The following is a 17,218-nucleotide window of genomic DNA, read 5'->3' as shown; positions in this document are numbered from 1 at the left end:
TAATTTGAAACAGTGTAGAAACACATTTTTTATTTATTTACCTCCAATAAAAATATTATGCAGAGTTCATTGAAACAGAATAAAAGCACATACAATTTTTTCAGTAACCAAACTATATATTAAATTCCAGCAGTGATCACCATTTCCACATATTGATGACTAAAAATCAAAGTGCTGTGTTGAAAGTGGAACAAGATCACCAGTATCTACATTTTCACCATTTATAAGTCACATAAACAGAAACTTGACTCTTTCTTAAGAAATACTCATCATGGACAAAGACAGCCTGCCTGTTTGTTGTCACTGAACTATATAGTGAAGATAAACTGTAGGAAACAGCATCCGATTCAGAAGCCACCTGACGAGTCTCACCAATGTATGCTGAAAGTCTTAATCTAGCAGCAACAGTCCCTCGTGTCTCTAGTCTTGTTTTCCTTTTGACTCACTAAAGTAGACAAGCATGTTTGAAGTTAATGTTCCATCAGTTTTGTTCCAGCATTAACAATTGGAGGAAACTGACAGTTTGTTGTCTTGTCTTGTGTCATAAAGTAAAGCAGTGGGTTTCATTTGTTCTACTGTGGCACACAGTGTAAAATGTACAGGGTGGTGGAGACTGAGTCGGCTGAGTTATGGTCTCAGTATTTTTTCCAAAAGTCTCAATCTGATAATAATCTATTGATGTAAAATATGTTATAATCCATTCTGGTCCTCTGCTTTGCTCTCTGTGACCTTCACTGTGTGTCTGAAGTGCTCCCACAGGGGGCGCTGTCCTGGAATCTTACAGGGCACTTTAGCTTTGGAGGCTGTCACAGCTGGCTTGTTCTCCATGGTGTCCAGAGTAAACATGTGCCTACACACTAGCTCTGGTGTGGGCTGAAGCACATTATACAGAGCCTGCAACGCCCGCACATCCTCCAAAGCATCATGGGCCTTGTAGTTCACACCCAACAGCTCCTTAACCAGATTCTCCTGTCGAAAACTCTGGAGGCAGCGGTCCTTCAGCATCTCACGGGCCAGTGGTAGAGTGTCAACACAGCCTGAGACGGAAGACTCAAACTCTGCTCTGAGGTCCAGTTCATCAAGAGCTCGGGCAAGCAAAGGACAGTCAAAGCGGCGAATGTTGTGGCCGATGACAAGTGGGTGCCCGAGCATTTGAAGGAAAGCTATAAAGGAGACCAGGACCTCTCGCAGGGAGTTGGTGAGGACAAGCTGGCGATGGAGGTACAGCTTCTGTCTGCGGATCCTGAAGCCAGTCACTTTGGCTGCTCCTCGCTGCATCCGACACCGAGGGATGACATAGAGGTTGAGTGAGTGACCACCACTCACTGCAGCCAGCTGGACGATGTCACAACTCTGGCCTGGTGAAATAAAACTGAGCTACAGAGGAATTGTCTTGGAAGGATCTTCCACACACTAGGTGTTAAAGCAGCACATGTAAACACTTTCAATGAAATGACTGTAGCTGTTATGTTAGCCAGAGGTTCATTGACAACAATTAGGCATGGGAGATATAAAATCATACTATATAGATATAGTAAATTACCAGGAAAATCAATTAAACTGTTAATGGACAAAATAACCAGACACAAATGTCTGTTCTGAATAATTCAGTGAAATATACAGCTGACAAATCAAGGTGCTTTACGCCATTAAAGCCAAAATTCAATAAGACAATAAAACAGTGATTGTTTAGAACCACTGCTCACACAGGTGTAACACAGCCAGAGATGTAAAGGACAAAACAATGGCAAAATCTCTGATGGCAGCCAAATTTATATGGTCTCAGTATATATCTTCATTACATATTGTTTCAGCCCACTCCTAATGACAATTATGACAATTAATCAATCCTCATTAAGTCATTTATTAAGTAAAAATGCTAGAAATTTGCTGGTTTCAGATTTTTGCTGCGTTTCCCTGGGCTCTTTCTACCTTTTTTTGGCATTTTCTAGAGAATAAATCAAGGAACTAATCAGTAGTATGGATCAAATACATTACAGGGCAAAATCTTAAACAGACACAATGTGCTAAAGTTTTGTTTCACAAAAACATCTGGTAAATATTTTTGCTTTCTTTATCTTCTATACACAGGTAAACTGACCTGATCCTCATGTATCATCTGTCACTGATCCAACTTGTAGTGAATGACAGCAGGTACACCAAGTTAAAACTTTAAGAGATCCTTTCATGTCTGATAATTTTAGCCATTTTGTACTATGTTTTATTGTATTTTTAATGATTCTGTCTTTCACTATGTCTATTTAAATGTACAGCACTTTGGGAACCTTTGTGTTTATTTAAATTGTGCTTTATAAATAAAGTGGATTGGACTGGATTGGATGTCTGTTTCACAATCATACCGGGCACCTTTTTTTAAACTTTCCAACATTATATAATAATAATTCCCAATAATTTAATTAACACAACCTGGGTTCGCACTGTATATGCAACAATGAGCTCCAAAGCCCACAAACTGATACACCAACATGTTATATTTTATAAAACAAACGACTGCAGAACTTGCCTGAGAATTATCATGTTTTTACGTTTTCTTCAGTATTATTAGTTATATATTGATAGTTATCAGTACAACCGATAATACACAGCAAACCGGGACTTCTAATAGTGAATTCGGCGTACTTACTTTTAACTTAATTTTCCAAAATGTAAATAAATATAAGCTAAGGGGCGGGACTCATGTTGTAGCCCACAGTGTAACTCACTGGGCCATGTTCTGTTCATGCTGTGCTGTGACCGAGTGCTGACAAAACACAAAAACTTTACAATATTATCATAAAGTTGTATCTGTCATAAGTCACACAGCAGCATGTAATATGTTATCTTACCCAGTCCAGTCGTCTCCAGGTCGAAAAAAACCAGCGACCGTCGACACTCTTCAGCTCCGTCCGAGTTTTGCATCACGCCACAGTTTCTTCAGCCTCTGAAGTCTGACGGTGACACGGACGTTTAGTAAAATAAACCACACAAAGACAGACACGGCCGCTTGTATTCAGCTACATGATGCTATACGGCGTCAATATGGACTTGTATTTGTGCCATGAATTTTTTCCCTCCACGTTTTAAACACCTGCGTAGAGAGACAACCCCAACCGGAAGGTCAAAATTTTCAAAATAAAAGCCGCGTTGAAGACGAACGGGAAAGACACAAAAACAAACAATGAATAAATAAACCTGTATAAAATTAAATTATTATTCCTCAACAGGACCAAGAATGAATCAAGAGCTATGACCTCATCTATAGTAAAGTACATCCCTGCAATAGCTTGGTTTTTGAAGTAAAAAGAATTAAACTCAGTCCCTGCAGCAAAAAAAAAAAAACATTAAAAATTATTCTATCTTCAAGTATTAATGTGTTGTAAACAAAATAAAAATAAAGGCACCCTAGTAAGTCAGTACTTAGTAACCTCCCCTTTAGATTGTCACAGTTTAAAATGCATTTTTAAACAGTTCAGAGCCTTTCTATTCCTGATTTATGACTTTTCACCCACTCTTCCTGCAGGTCACTTCAAGTTCTGAGATATTTTGGGCTGTCTTGCACACACAGCATGTTAAAGATGTACCCGAAGATTTTCCCTGATAATCAAGACTGTGACGCCCATTCCAAAAGCTTCATCTTGTGTTTTTTAAGGTAGTTTATGGTGGATTTTTGGGTCTGCTTTGGATCATTGCCCTGTTGTAGAAGCCAATCTCTTTTTAGTTTCAACTTCTTCATTGACTGCAAGACATTTGCATCTAGAATGTGCTGATATTTAGTGGAATCCATCCTTCCTGTCCAAAGAATAATGTTTTCACCCCCATGCTTAACAGTTGGCAAAGACTAGTAAAATAAATCTTAATATTGACTTATTGCCTTAGTGTTTAGTGACTTAATTACCTTTAATTTTTTAGCATTACACTAATGTTGTGAATATTTTTTTAAAACTCTGCTTGATACTTATCCTGGTCTATGTCCTCCTCCTGCCTGAACGATGCAAATTTCCCCTGTGCAGCATGCCTTGCACCTGCATTGCATGCTGGTCTATTGATGCTACCGTCTGTAGGGAGAGATCTCTTCCTGTATGATTGCTGAAATTTGGTGCGAATAACTCAAAAAATACCAAGTTGTCTAGAAGGATTAAACAGAAGTTTAATGGTTTCACGGTGCTACTATTAACTGGAAAGAGATCAATACTTGCGTTTTAGACATGTTACAGAACATTACACAACAAAGCAACAACAGTAAATAATATATAAATCATGATACAGTATGAACATGACATATCTGTGATTTTTGGCTATAACATTATTTGTCTCTGATCACAGAAATTTATTTTTTTTCTAGATGTTACAAATACCTGTCCAACCATCTGAGAGAACATGAGTACAAAACTGCAACAAATAGCTTCATTTTCAAACAGCATATTTTCTTTTAAATCACATTTTTTCTTATTTTTTTACAGTAGCTTTACAGCAACACCTGGGTTGCCCTGAAAGTACATCTCGAGACACTCCGTGTATTCGGCTCCCATGTTTTGTACAGCTCTTGCAGCATCCTTGCGTCCTCAACAGCATTATGGGCGTTGTAGGTCGTTCCCAGGAAGTGCCGGACCAGGTTCTCCTGGGAGTAACTGGACAGACCACAAAAGAGATTCTTACTTAGCAGGAAGGTATCCACAAATCCAGAAACCACCTGCTGGAACTCCTGCCGGAGGGAGCACTGGTTCAGCACTCTGGTGAGTACAGGTGCATCAAACCCCCTTGCATTGTGGGCCGCCAGCAGCACAGGGCGACGGAAGGAGCGAAGGAAGGCGATGAAGGAGGTGAGAGCCTCAACAAGAGGGGTGGTGTGCACATGAACCCCGCGGAGAAACAGGCCATCATCCCTGACGGTGAAGCCCGTCACCTGTTTGGCGCTCTCAGTGAGGGCGCAGCGGGGGAGGATATAGACGTTAAAGACCCTCTCTCCACAGATGGCTGACAACTGGATGATGTCACACACGTCAGTGTCTGAAAGTAAAGGAGGGACAGATCAATGGAAGATAAAAATAAAACATAATAAATATATTACAATATTAAAAATTATAAACACATCAGTTTTTTTCAGCAAACTGCTCAAAGTGGTTTCTCTGCATCTCTCAGAGATCAGTATATACTGAGGTATCTATCACATTAAAGCCATAGTTGGACATTTTGATGAATACGCTTATCTGCTTTCCTGCCGAGAGTTAAATGACACTCTCATGTCTGTTCATATGAAGCTGCAGCCAGCAGCAGTTAGCTTAGCTGAGTATTAAGATTGGAAACGGGGAAACAGTTATCCTGGCTCTGTCCACCTACCAACACCTTTAAAGCTCACTACTTAACTCATTATATCGCTTTTGTTCAATCCGTACAAAAACCAGAGTGTAAAAGTGACATGTCATGGTTTTAGGAGGGGATATCTGCCTGTAAAACAGTGTCTAGATTACAAAAAAACTTTTTATCAGAATTTGATCCATTTAACCCAATAACATTTGGAAAGTCTTGAGAAGCCGTATGATTAAATAACTAAGTGCTGACAGGAAGTCAGCCATCTCAGCTAGCAGATGAACTAATTCTGTTCAAGCATAACCTGAACCTGACACTGATGAAGTCCACGAGATGCAGCTAAAAGCACCCAGAATTTCCATACAGAGAGCATTGCACTGTTTTTTTCTTTGTCACAAAGTACTGTGATATGTTTCTGTTTGAAATGTTTGTTTGCCTTGAACATTCATTTAAAGGGACATGTTAACCTGGATGCCATGTATGATAAAGATCCTACATTTCACAATAAAAGCACTACTGATGTATAAAAAGTACTCCTACTGTCCTCAGAGATCAGCTGACGGAGTAATTTCTTTTTTCTGGGTGAGTGGGTGACACTCTCTGTTCATCTGTGCAGCCATGGCATTCTCATGCTAACTACACATGAAAGCATTTTTCCTGTCATGAAGTCCTGCCAAAAGCGTGACAGTAATGAGTGAGTCATTGTACACACCCACACACAGTCAGAACCTCAGAATCCAGCGCGTCACTCTGAAGTCACAGTGAAATCCGTCCTCACATCTAGTTTCAGCCACACTGTTGTCATTTCATCCATTGTTGTATAAAAATATAGATTTTAAGCAGTTGCTAGTTTTGCAATCCAGCCTTTCCAAGCTCACAGGAGTTTGTATTCAATATGTGAGTATGGATGTTATTTGTATAATAATTCAATCTGTATGTTGCAACTTTCATTTACGTCTGTCGTGCATCGGAGGCTTCCTGTGTCAGCCACAGGAAGAGCATCGCTGGCTGGTTTGTGGTTGGGTACAGACAACTTCTCTGTTGTGTAATGACAGGCCAGAGGCACTTCTAACCAAACTTAGTTTTAATTTCTCAAAACGGTCATCAACTACAAGAGGCAGATGCCAGATTAGAAACCAATAAAATCAGAAACTGAAACCCTTAACCTCCTTATCATATTAAGACTCTACCTGATGCGTGCCAGTTTACAGGTGTAGCATTCACATTGGATTGATAAAAACAATGATGACACTGGCTAATGTTGTAACAGTTATATTCATGTGGCCACACTGGAACATAATGATGGACACATTCAAAGACACTATAATTAGAAGTACATTTACACAAGTAAAGTACTTCAGAACAATTTTTGAAGCACTTGTACTTTATATTTCGACTCCACAGGTAAACCCTGCACTTTTTACTTCACTACATTTATCTGATACCTACAGTTAACAGTTACTTTGCAGATTCTGACCAATAATACAAAATATAATCAACAAATAAGTTATGATGTGATATTATAAATTAAGATACCCCGAAGTATATAAAGTTAATACAGTCCACCCCACCTTCACCTTTACCAGCTGTGGGACTTTTACTTGTACTTGTATTCTACACTGTGGTATCGCTATCACTACCCTGCTTTAGTGAATGGCCTTCTCTTCCACCACACAGGGTGGTGCAGAGGGTTAATGTTGATAGAAAATAAAACTAAATTTCAGTGATGTTGTCCTAAGTGCCTTCTACAAAATGGTAGAACATGAAATAAGTAGTTTGAAAACTAAGTTAGTAATAGAGGCATCAAGATGTGTCTGAAAGTTCCGGAAAACTGAAAACTGGAAATTCCAGTAAGTGGACCTTGTGCTAATTCAGATCTTTTATTTCCAAGATCAAATATGAACCTTAAAACTAAAAAATAACAACTTATGTGAAAATACAAAAAATCTTTTGGGCAAATAGTCTTAAAAAGTACTTACTGTAGCACTGACTGTTCAAATAAGGTAAATCACAGGTTCATTGACAATATGATGAGTGATAGCAGACTGATAAGCACTTACTTAATCCAGTTGTCTCCAGGTCAAAGAAAACGATGGTTTTGTTGTCAGACATCTGCGGGATTTAAGATAAAAAAACATTTTGAGTCAAATTTGAATTTCTGCCAAGTTTTTATAAAGTGACACGCCCTCAACAGTTAAGTCTTATAAATCTGACAATTCATTTAAAAAAAAACCATTCAACTATTAAAGTAGCTATTCACAAGAAGAGGATACAAATATGTGAAGGTAAAGGATAAACTGTAGAATATGAAGAGTAAACTCACCGTGTTAAAGTTGGATGTGTTGTCAGCTCAGTCAGATTTCATGTGAATCAGCTGTAATAACCTGAGTTATCTTCATGTACAGACTCATCTGGGAGGGACCTACAGGTGATTCACTGCCTCGCATTTCTAAACTCAACTCCACTTTCATTTTAGTGGAAGAGAAACTCGATGGTTTTTTTTCTTTGTCTCGCTCTTTCTTTTTCTTCCTCTTCTAATGAATCACCTCCCTGCTCGGTTGTGCCGACCTGGTCGTCTCTAAACATGTGGCAGGTGCAAAAACAAAAGATATGTTGTGTGAAGGTGGAAGCTTCCCCGCTGTTCGTGTGGTTTCATTTTTGACCCGGTGGATGACGGCAAGCAGAGGCTTTTGTCTTAGTAACGCGGCGGTCGCGCGGTAAACTCGTGTTAGTTAAAAAAAAAAAAAAATCAGGAAATATGAATCGAAAATTACGTAACTAAATATATGAAAAGCCGCAAAAAAACTGAATGCATCACTTTTAATTTCTGTTTCTATGCACTTTAAATTAAAACACAAATGAAGGCTACTGAAATCATATTTTATATTCAGCTAAGTCAGTCTTTATCTGTTACACAGATGTTAGGGTTTCCTCTAGATTAATTGTTCTAATAATTCATAAAGTTTGCAGTAGATATATATAGAAATATATTATCATGTACCATTAGTTACTTTAAAACTCTTCATTGAAAAGTGTAGATATAGTCAATTTTATTTGTATAGTGCCAATTCACAACATAAGTTATCTCAAGGCACTTTACATACACAGTATACAGTAAATGAAATGAAATTGAGAATATCCTCTACTTTCATTTGATATGCTGCAGATTTGGTTCAGTGTGTATCCAGGGATGTACTCAAATATTTTACTCAATCAAAAGCACTGTTACTTTAAAGATCTGTACTTACAGTAAAAGTAAAATTACTTGTGTAAAACATACTCAGATAAAAGTTAAAAGTGTGTTAGTTATATGATGTATTCAGTGTAAACCTTACTGCATTATATTTTTAAAGGGAGGGTATATGATGATAATGATGATGATGATTATGATGATGTTATATGATAGAACTATTAAATCAAAAAACATATTTAGGCTACAACATGAGGTACAGTAATATATGAACGTATACACTATTGGAACATCACACCATTGAGCCCTATTAAAAATAAAGATAGAAAATTTAATAATAAAGTTTATAAGGACCATATCATATCTTGTTGGTTAATATTCCCACAAGATCTCTTACTGCAAAATATAAAAAATATATAAATAATACTTAAACTGATAAACTTTTACATCTTTGCAAAAATAGTGGCTTAACAATACAAAATACCAGATAGAAATACCATTAGAACATTAGCTACATATAACACTATAGTATGAAGTATGAAGGGATTTCAAATTCACTCTATTCAATGTTACATTTAAATCCAGCTGTTTTCACTGGGGGTAAATTATAGTACTGTCCACACCTGATACTGACAAAACAATAACTATGTCGCTGTGTTTTGAGCCTCAGGGGAACTGTGTAATAGGCCTTTTTCACAGCAGACATTTTTACTTCTAATAGTAGGAAAAGCACAAGTGTTACTGATAGCATGAACAAAGCCACGGTAGTGTGACAGTATAGTTTTTCAGGAGAATCTCATTTAGATTTAGAAACATAACCTGACCATTTGTAACAAATGGTTACAGTTAGATTTGGTGCAATGGACTCTGCTTTTTGAGGGAGCACTCAAACGTGAGCATTGAGTATTGAGAACTAACCCCCCTTAATAAACATAATTCATAATTCATACTATTCTAATGATAAACAGTTGATGAAAAAATGCAAAGAATTGTAGTGATGTGCCAGCAAAGTAAGTGAAAGAGACTGCAAGCTAGCAGACATCTATGTAAATAATTCATAATTTAATTTTTTTAAAGGGGCTAGTTGTAAGTTTTCTCTGCCACTGAATGTGATTTCTTGCCAGGAGTGGGTGGTGGTGATGGTTGCTTGACAAGAGCTTTGACCATCATTGCGTTTACAGGACAAGAGGTTGTAATACGTCCTCTGAGAAGCGCTACGCCTTCAGGGCAGCTTGGAGGCTGCAGTGAGTCGCTATCAGATAGTGAAGAGACGGGCTGGGGCTAGCTGGTTAGCGTGCTAACTTCAGCAGAAGAAAAGACGTGATAGAGACAAGAGTTAACGTTGGTGTTGCTTTCCACCTCTGGAGGCAGCTGTTAGTGAGTAAAGGAATGAAACAGCAAAACAGCAAACAGCTGTTAATGCTAACGCTAGCTATGTCGCGATAGTAAAACTTTCAAAAAGTTCCTTTAAAAATCAGCTTTGTAAATGTTTTAAGAGGAAGGAAATGTATTTGTGTTGTTTTTTAGGCTTTCAGGATGCACACAATGGGATTTGGTGAGTAACAGTGAATGCGATTATAACTTTGACCAGAAGAAAGAAAAACTCAAACTATATGTCTCATATTGAAAAGAAACACAAATGTGTGATGTCGTCCCAAAGAAGATACATCCTGTGACATCCTGTCAAAGTACAAATACACATTTCTGTCAGGCAAAATATTACACAACTCATTTGAGTTTGGCTGCAGTTTTGCTTTTTTAATAAGCAGATGAATTTTCCCCCATAAAGTCTTTTTTTTCTTACAACCATAGACATGTTTGTATCATTAAAAAAAGAAATATAACACAAATTGCACCTTATACATAACCGTGTCCAGAGTGGCGCAGACAGAGAGACACAACACTTTTTTCTTTTTTTTCCGCTTCGTAGCACAAACATGACAGACCGAGTGTGGCCTGTTAAAATGTTGCCATGATTAATAGTAGATAATGAACCGTACACAGGATAATATATCCTTTTATAACACCTTTTATAACAGATTCTTTTAAACCAATGTACACCCCAAACGCATGATCATAAATAGTACATACACTGTGTATAAAAGAGGAACAAAAACAACCAGAGAAAGCAGAGCATGCCTTCCAGTGACAGGTACATTCACTTTTTTTTTCTTTTTTTTCTTTTTTTTTTATAATGTTTTTTGCAGAATGCCATATAGACAGCCTGGACATGTACAAATACCATCCCTTCAAATACCAGCTTAAAGATATTTGACCTGGAATCAGTTTGTCCTTTCAGTTCACCTCTGAAACTGTTGTTTTTTCTTCTAAACAGGTCTACACTTAATGTTATAAAAAGATGACACATTGCCAAGTCTCCACACCTGCAGTAAAACTGAGATCAGCACAGTCTTCACTGAGTCTTCCAGCTTCAAGGAAAAGTTGATTAACACTGATTGTGTTGGTGAGATCGGAGCAAAGGTCGCCCAAAAAAGTATCTGATCACAGACGCAGCAAGCGAGGAGAGATATTGCAGCTTTAGTACGGAGACATCATTGCTGTTAAGCTACTGAGTAGGCCCATGAAACTGAATATTACACTGCTACTGTATGGACAGAGACAGAAAGAGAGTAAGATTATGCAGGAACACGAGGACGGTCTGAGTTAGGTGCTACTTGCTTGCAGATTAAATGCTACTTTTCACAGCCAGAGCCGGAGGAGTAGAGGATGGAAGAGCTACGTTTATGTTTGTTAAACGAGAAGAAGAAGAAGAAGAAGAAGAAGAAGAAGAAGAAGAAGAAGAAGAAGAAGAAGAAGAAGAAGAAGAAGAAGAAGAAGAAGAAGAAGAAGAAGAAGAAGAAGAAGAAGAAGAAGAAGAAAGTGTTTTGGATGGCTCAGAGGACAACATGGACGGTTTGGGTGAGTTGGTGAGTGCAAGAGTTTCCCCACAGGTGCAATGAAACTCAGACTGATGAAATATTTCCTAAGTCTGGGTTAGTTTTAGTGTCACGTGATGGCTGCAGAGATTTTCCACCCACGTAAGAATAATGTTTTACCGGGAAACACTAGTGTGTATATGTGTTTGCAGAGACGACTACACGTGCACAAAGTGGGAGCTGATACAATGGCAGGAATTATTCACTCATTCATTCAGACACACACCCATACATGGGAAAGAAAAAATGGCTTTCATGTGAACAAAAATAAACCATTGACAACAAAAACATGACATCTTTGATATCAAAAACAACACCTATAATACAGCAATAATATATATTAAAAAAAATTCAAGTCCTGACAAAGTAACACTGATGTTTCTGAATAAAACAGAAGGAAAAACTTAAGAAAGCCTGCAGGGAAAGGCAGATACAATTCACATATAGCTGACTGGCATTTGACACCTCACGTCGAGGACGCGGGACACCTGACACGTAGCACAGATCGACAGCTTTTCCTTCTATTATTTCTCAAGAGTGTAACCCGAGGACACCCAGAACTGGCTCTGTTCAATGTGAAATAAGGAAAAAAAAGAAAGAAGAAAAATCATGTAAGTGAACGAAACCAGCACAGAAACAAAGAGGAACGAGACACTTCACTTTGCAAAGAACAGGAAACAGAGACTAATCAACAATGAATGACCCAAGAGCAGCACTGGAGTTTCTTCCTATGTACACTTTTTTCCTCTGTAACATAATAATAATAATAATAATAATAATAATAATAATAATAATAATAATAATAATATGTAACATACAGTTGTGACATATTTCTGTACAGTTTTTTCAAACTGACGTAGGAAAAAGTGTGATGGAGAAGCATGCAGCCTCTTGGCTGGTGTGTCCTGTGTAAACGTGAGAAGCAGACTAGCTTGGCGCTGGTTACAGACAACACGTCCACCAGTTCAGTCGTATGGCTACATTTCTTCTGGGTGGCTTTGACCACCTGCCCACATGCTAAAAAATAAAGACAGGGCACTGTAAGATTTGGCTTTGCAGGTGTGGGTTTTTCTGTGTCTCACCACTCGTCCTTCCCTTCTTCTTCTTCTTCTCTCTCCTCTAACCGACCCCCGGTGCTCCAGCGGGGGTCAAACAGCACTGAGATCAGAGGGTCAACTAACTTTTCGCTTCGCTCTATTTCTGTTTTTCACATTAGTCGTCAGTCTTCCTCCTTTGACCATCTGTTGTTTTGTCCCTCTGTTGAATATGTCCAGTCTTCTCTTCTTTGATTCAAGCAGCTTTCTGCTTTGACTGGACCAGGGGAGGAGGGGGGTGGGCACTGGGGAGGGGCAGCAGGCAACATTGGGCATGAACTTCGCCCTGTGACCGGCCTCGTCCAACCCCGGACTCTCCCTCCTCCCCTTCTCGGCCACCCTCCTGCGCTTGAACAGGCGTCGGCTGGCGTTCCTTCCCTCCTCGGCTTCACACCATGAACTCGTTGCTGCCGTACAGAACCAGCTGCTGTGGCCCCGAGCTGAAGTCCGACTCCCTCCTGTGGCTTCCCGAGGGCTCGCGTGGTGAGCTGCGGCTCAGCCTGAGCCTGTGCTGGGTCTTGCCGGTTCTGTGACCCCCCTCCGCCTCGGCCAACGGGGCCCCCAAGCCGCAGGAGGTGAGCAGGGGCCCGGAGGAGGAGGAGCGGAACCGGTAGTGAGGGGACGGAGAGCCGGAGGCATTAGAGGAGAGTGAGGAGGAGGGGTGGTAGGAGGAGGAGACGGTGGAGGTGGAGTCTGCGGAGTCCTGGGAGTCCGGCTGACGGCGCAGAGCTCGTCTGCTCTTTGTCTCCGACTTCCTGGAGCGATACGTGCCGCGGTCTGTGGAGAGAGAGCCGCAGTGATAGAGAGACTTTAAAGACACATTATAACCACAGTGAGAACAGACTGTTTAATCACAGTTACACTGCATTTCCATTATGCTAATATTTGAATGAGAACCAGATTACTGCAACTGTCAAGTAAACACCAACTTGTCTCACATCAACTTCAAAAAGAGTAAACGAAATATAATTAGCAGACTTTAGCTGCTGTAATTAAGCTATTACTTTAATTACCTTGAACATAGTGATCAAGTCATGGTGTGCAAAGAAAGGCTATAATATTGTTGATGACTGTGATTATAAATACACAAGACGCATTGAAGAGACATTTGAGATCTGATCACCCAGACCACATTCAGAGGTGGTCTGAGCAACATGTGGCCACATTGTTTTAGAAGTGTGACCACAAATGCATCCTGGGCCACATTGAAGGACCGCCTACTCTACTGACGTCCTCTGCCACAGTCTAATTAGTCTAATTTGTTGTGATGGGATCACCTGAGACAGATGTTAATGTCGGGTCTGAACAGGGCCTGTGGTGTGTATGCTACGTAGGATGTGTGTTCCCTGAGGCGAGATTGGCTGCAGCTGCTGGAGTCCTGATTAGAGCTGCACCCGGTCCAGACCACCAACCAACCAGATGGCATTTGGGATTGAAAGTACCAAAGCCTGGCCTGGTCATTCAGCATGGCTGATACCCACAGCTCGTCAGTGTACCTCCTGTAGTTGTTGAGCTTAACTCAGCAGTTGTTTGAGAATTAACTCATTAAACTTTGTGTATTAGAGTAGTTAGACTATTTAGTCTATTTAGCCAGGCGTGGAGAAAAAGTAGAACTGACCACACACATAGAAAACTGCTTGTTTAGATCCACCAGGAACAGCAGTGCTGTTTGTGTATTTTTGGGTTAAAAATCAGGACAGATGTTTTCTTTTCATTTTTGTTTTCCTTTAGAAAGCTAGTTGCAACTCTTGTTTATCTAGAGTCCTCTTTTGGTTATATTTGGTTCTTTGTTTTAACAAAGTTGAGTTAACCTCATTTATTGTTCATATCAATTTCCCCAAGCTCCTTACAAATAAATAACTCTGCTTAACCAGCTACATCTGGTTTTATGTTGCTTGTCTTTTCCCAGAACGAGAACACACACACACCAGAGGGGTCTGAGGTGGCGCCCTTGGTCTCCATGGTGATATTTTCAGAGCTGTCTGCTGTCCCGATGGAGGCCTCAGACTCAGGAGTCTCATCGTCGGACGCCCGCGGCTCCAAGATCAACATCTCAAAGGTCAGCTCCTCCCTGTCGACACACACACACACACGCAAATCACAGGTCAGGTGGTGCTTCATCCAAATCAGTTCATTTACATTTGAACCATTTATCATGATATGGAAAAGAGTGTATCCCTAAAGTGATTCATATAACACAGCAGCAGCTAAGTGACAATTTAAAAACAACAGGGAACAAACAGATTCACTCAGTTTTTATCAGTACCATTGACTGAGTGATGCATCTGTTAAAATTGATAAAAATGGTTTTGTGATCAATTATCCTCTGGCTGGCAGAGATAGTGAGTGATTAAGATTTTTAAACTTGACATTTACATGTTTGTATGAACTTTATAACATGAAGTTCTTTCATAGTTTCTGTAGGAACGTTTTATGTTAGGAATGAAATGCTTTTTATATCTTGTCTATGCTTTGGTAGCTGTGCACTTGTGTCACACAATGAACAACACAAAAACCCTGTCAGTGCGTCGTACTTCTCTTTCTGCAGACTCTCGATCTGCTCAGTGAGGATTCGCTCCTCCTGCTGCATTGCCAGCTGCTGCTGCTCGTTCAGCCCAGCCTCTGCTGCATCCTCTCCTCCTCCTCCTCCTCCTCCTCCTCCGCCTCCTCCTCCGCCTCCTCCTCCTGCACTCTCTCCATCTACCTCAGGAGGCACTCGGGGGCTCTGAGGAGGCGAGGCCGTGTGCCCGCTGTTTTGTCGAACACGGCTTTTGCTCTGCAAGTTCACACACACACACACACACACACACACACACACACACGCACACACACACACACAAAGAATTGAACAGTGTGAGAGTGTATGTTAGCTGCAGTTGACCAGTTTGCTGTTGACGCTGACAGTGATGAAGCACAGACAGAGGACTCGCTATAGTCACGGTTGACCACATACTAACTATACAGGATGTATTGACCACAGCTCACAACACCATCCTAAGAAACTATGAGGTTTGCTGAATGTCACTGTGCACACACACAAACACACCTTCATCTACACACACACTCACACTCACATACTCACAGACAGGCATTACCTTAAGTTTAGCTGTGTTAGGCTGCATGTTAATAAGTCGTGAAGCAGAAACAGAAAAGCAAAGAGCGGTCAGTGGCGTCAGTGCAGCTACAGTCTGAGTGTTGCTCTCTCTGAACACTCAACACAAACATTTAAACCAAAGACAAAAACTACCTGTCTTGAAATTGTAAAAAAGACATAGAACCTGACTAATTTTAATAATTTCAGTCAGAGACAAGAGAACGGGGCCTTCATTTGTCCCACAGGAACTATACCGCCAGTCTGAGAGCATCATTTCTCATTGAAACACCTGGATGTAGCTAACAGGTTGTTAACTTGCTTTGCTAACAACCTGCTAACACCCTGTTGTTGCTTTGCTAACAACAAAGCCACAATGGAAATTCTTTGGAGATGTAACTTAACACAAACAGCAGAGAAACACAATGAGGCAAATTGTGGGTTAAATCAACACTGTTAGCAGTAGCTAGCTATTTTAGCTTCAAAACGTACTCTACAGTGTCAGTTAACTGTTTTGGTTTCATAAGAATCAACTTCATTCAGTTAGTCCTGAAGTATGTGGCTGTTTGTGAGTCATTCACTAGAAATTTAATTTAGATGAATAACTGTTGTTATTATATTAGTCAATGTTGGTTTCTGCTAAAAGCCCATCTGTTAGCACAACAGGTCACATTCTGTCCCATTTCTCACAAGTAGAAATGGGACTAAATCAATCTCAAGTCTTGATCTTGAGACATAATTGAGTGCAAGTCAAGTTCTCAGTCTGACGTCTCATCAGGTTTTGGGGGAATAGGTTGAATCTGAACCACCACAAAACCTGGCAGGAACAATGGCTGTGCAGTGCCACGGTAGCATTTTTTAAAATATGAAAGTCCAATGTATTTTTAAACTATAAAACTGTGACTGAAGCCAGACTTTAGTCCAAGCTGGCACAGTCTGTAAACATAAACAGATCAGTAACAAAATGATTGCCACTAAGTCTGTCTGTGTCCATTTTACACTCTTAAAACCTCCAACATGGCTGCTGCTGCATTTCATCACCTGAGAAACCTATATAACAATATCAACCTGCTTTGAGAGTAAGTGTACAATAAATGTACAACTAATTACTGATTGTAATTATTGGGTGTAACTCGAAGGGCCTAGACAATAATTCAGTAAAGTAACAGTGTTGAGCAACGACACAACACAACTAATCAACCTCTAATAAAAGAGTAACAAATACACAAACAGAGAGTCAGACACCTCAGCACTGAGCGCTAGTTCATGGACAGACGTGATGAGTACTGTGACTGGACGTTACAGACAGTATGAGTGGACAGAGCTAAGAGACTGACGGACAGGACAGGACTGGTGGTGGGCGGGCACATGGAGTGGGAGGGGCATACATACCGGGGTGGCAGTGCGGGTTATGCTCATAAACCTAACAGCAATTAGTACAGGTTTCTGGAGGGAGGGGTGGGGGGAGGGGAGGAAGGAAGGACAGATTAGGGTTAGGGAGTGGTGAAGGTTATCAAGTAGGCATGGCTTTGGTGATTTGTAGTTTAAAGATGTCGAGACATTTAGGTTAAAACTGAGCTACATCTGGTTGGAAAGAGTC

General features: G+C 40.1%; 3 protein-coding genes across 3 annotated transcripts in view; all 3 read right to left on the bottom strand.

The window, feature by feature from the left end:
• Nucleotides 1-44: 44 nt before the first annotated feature.
• LOC111229829 (protein PML-like) lies at nucleotides 45-3,099 on the bottom strand. Its single transcript, XM_022756300.1, has 2 exons — nucleotides 2,847-3,099; nucleotides 45-1,358 (listed from the first exon to the last, which is right to left on the bottom strand). The coding sequence occupies exons 1-2, from the start codon at nucleotides 2,917-2,919 to the stop codon at nucleotides 691-693; spliced, it is 741 nt and encodes a 246-aa protein (XP_022612021.1). The 5' UTR covers nucleotides 2,920-3,099; the 3' UTR covers nucleotides 45-690.
• Nucleotides 3,100-4,132: 1,033 nt separating this feature from the next.
• On the bottom strand, nucleotides 4,133-8,004 carry LOC111229798 (DNA polymerase III PolC-type-like). Its single transcript, XM_022756267.1, has 3 exons — nucleotides 7,631-8,004; nucleotides 7,368-7,419; nucleotides 4,133-5,007 (listed from the first exon to the last, which is right to left on the bottom strand). Exons 2-3 carry the CDS (start codon nucleotides 7,417-7,419, stop codon nucleotides 4,466-4,468), a joined length of 594 nt encoding a protein of 197 aa, XP_022611988.1. The 5' UTR covers nucleotides 7,631-8,004; the 3' UTR covers nucleotides 4,133-4,465.
• A 4,222-nt stretch (nucleotides 8,005-12,226) lies between these two features.
• Nucleotides 12,227-17,218, bottom strand: part of LOC111229784 (unconventional myosin-IXa-like) — a 127,647-nt gene continuing 122,655 nt past the window's right edge. Inside the window, exons 41-46 of the mRNA XM_022756254.1 lie at nucleotides 17,011-17,064; nucleotides 15,623-15,643; nucleotides 15,232-15,303; nucleotides 15,062-15,177; nucleotides 14,456-14,598; nucleotides 12,227-13,304 (exon numbers count right to left, since the gene is read on the bottom strand). Coding sequence (XP_022611975.1) covers nucleotides 12,916-13,304; nucleotides 14,456-14,598; nucleotides 15,062-15,177; nucleotides 15,232-15,303; nucleotides 15,623-15,643; nucleotides 17,011-17,064 — 795 coding nt within the window. The 3' untranslated portion in view covers nucleotides 12,227-12,915. The remainder of the gene's footprint in view (nucleotides 13,305-14,455; nucleotides 14,599-15,061; nucleotides 15,178-15,231; nucleotides 15,304-15,622; nucleotides 15,644-17,010; nucleotides 17,065-17,218) is intronic.

This window comes from Seriola dumerili, unplaced genomic scaffold (genome assembly GCF_002260705.1).
Source record: "Seriola dumerili isolate Sdu_G_001 unplaced genomic scaffold, Sdu_1.0 BDQW01000242.1, whole genome shotgun sequence".
In the NCBI taxonomy this organism is placed as follows: Eukaryota; Metazoa; Chordata; class Actinopteri; order Carangiformes; family Carangidae; genus Seriola; species Seriola dumerili.
This window is presented reverse-complemented; position numbering and strand designations above follow the sequence as displayed.

What these genes read in the sequence shown, in the direction of transcription:
- LOC111229829 (XM_022756300.1), bottom strand. Translation starts at nt 2,919, where the DNA reads ATGCAAAACTCGGACGGAGCTGAAGAGTGTCGACGGTCGCTGGTTTTT. An exon ending in CCTGGAGACGACTGGACTGG is followed by an intron (nt 1,359 to 2,846) that starts GTAAGATAACAT and finishes TTATTTCACCAG; the next exon opens with GCCAGAGTTGTGACATCGTC.
- LOC111229798 (XM_022756267.1), bottom strand. Translation starts at nt 7,419, where the DNA reads ATGTCTGACAACAAAACCATCGTTTTCTTTGACCTGGAGACAACTGGA. An exon ending in CCTGGAGACAACTGGATTAA is followed by an intron (nt 5,008 to 7,367) that starts GTAAGTGCTTAT and finishes CTTTACTTTCAG; the next exon opens with ACACTGACGTGTGTGACATC.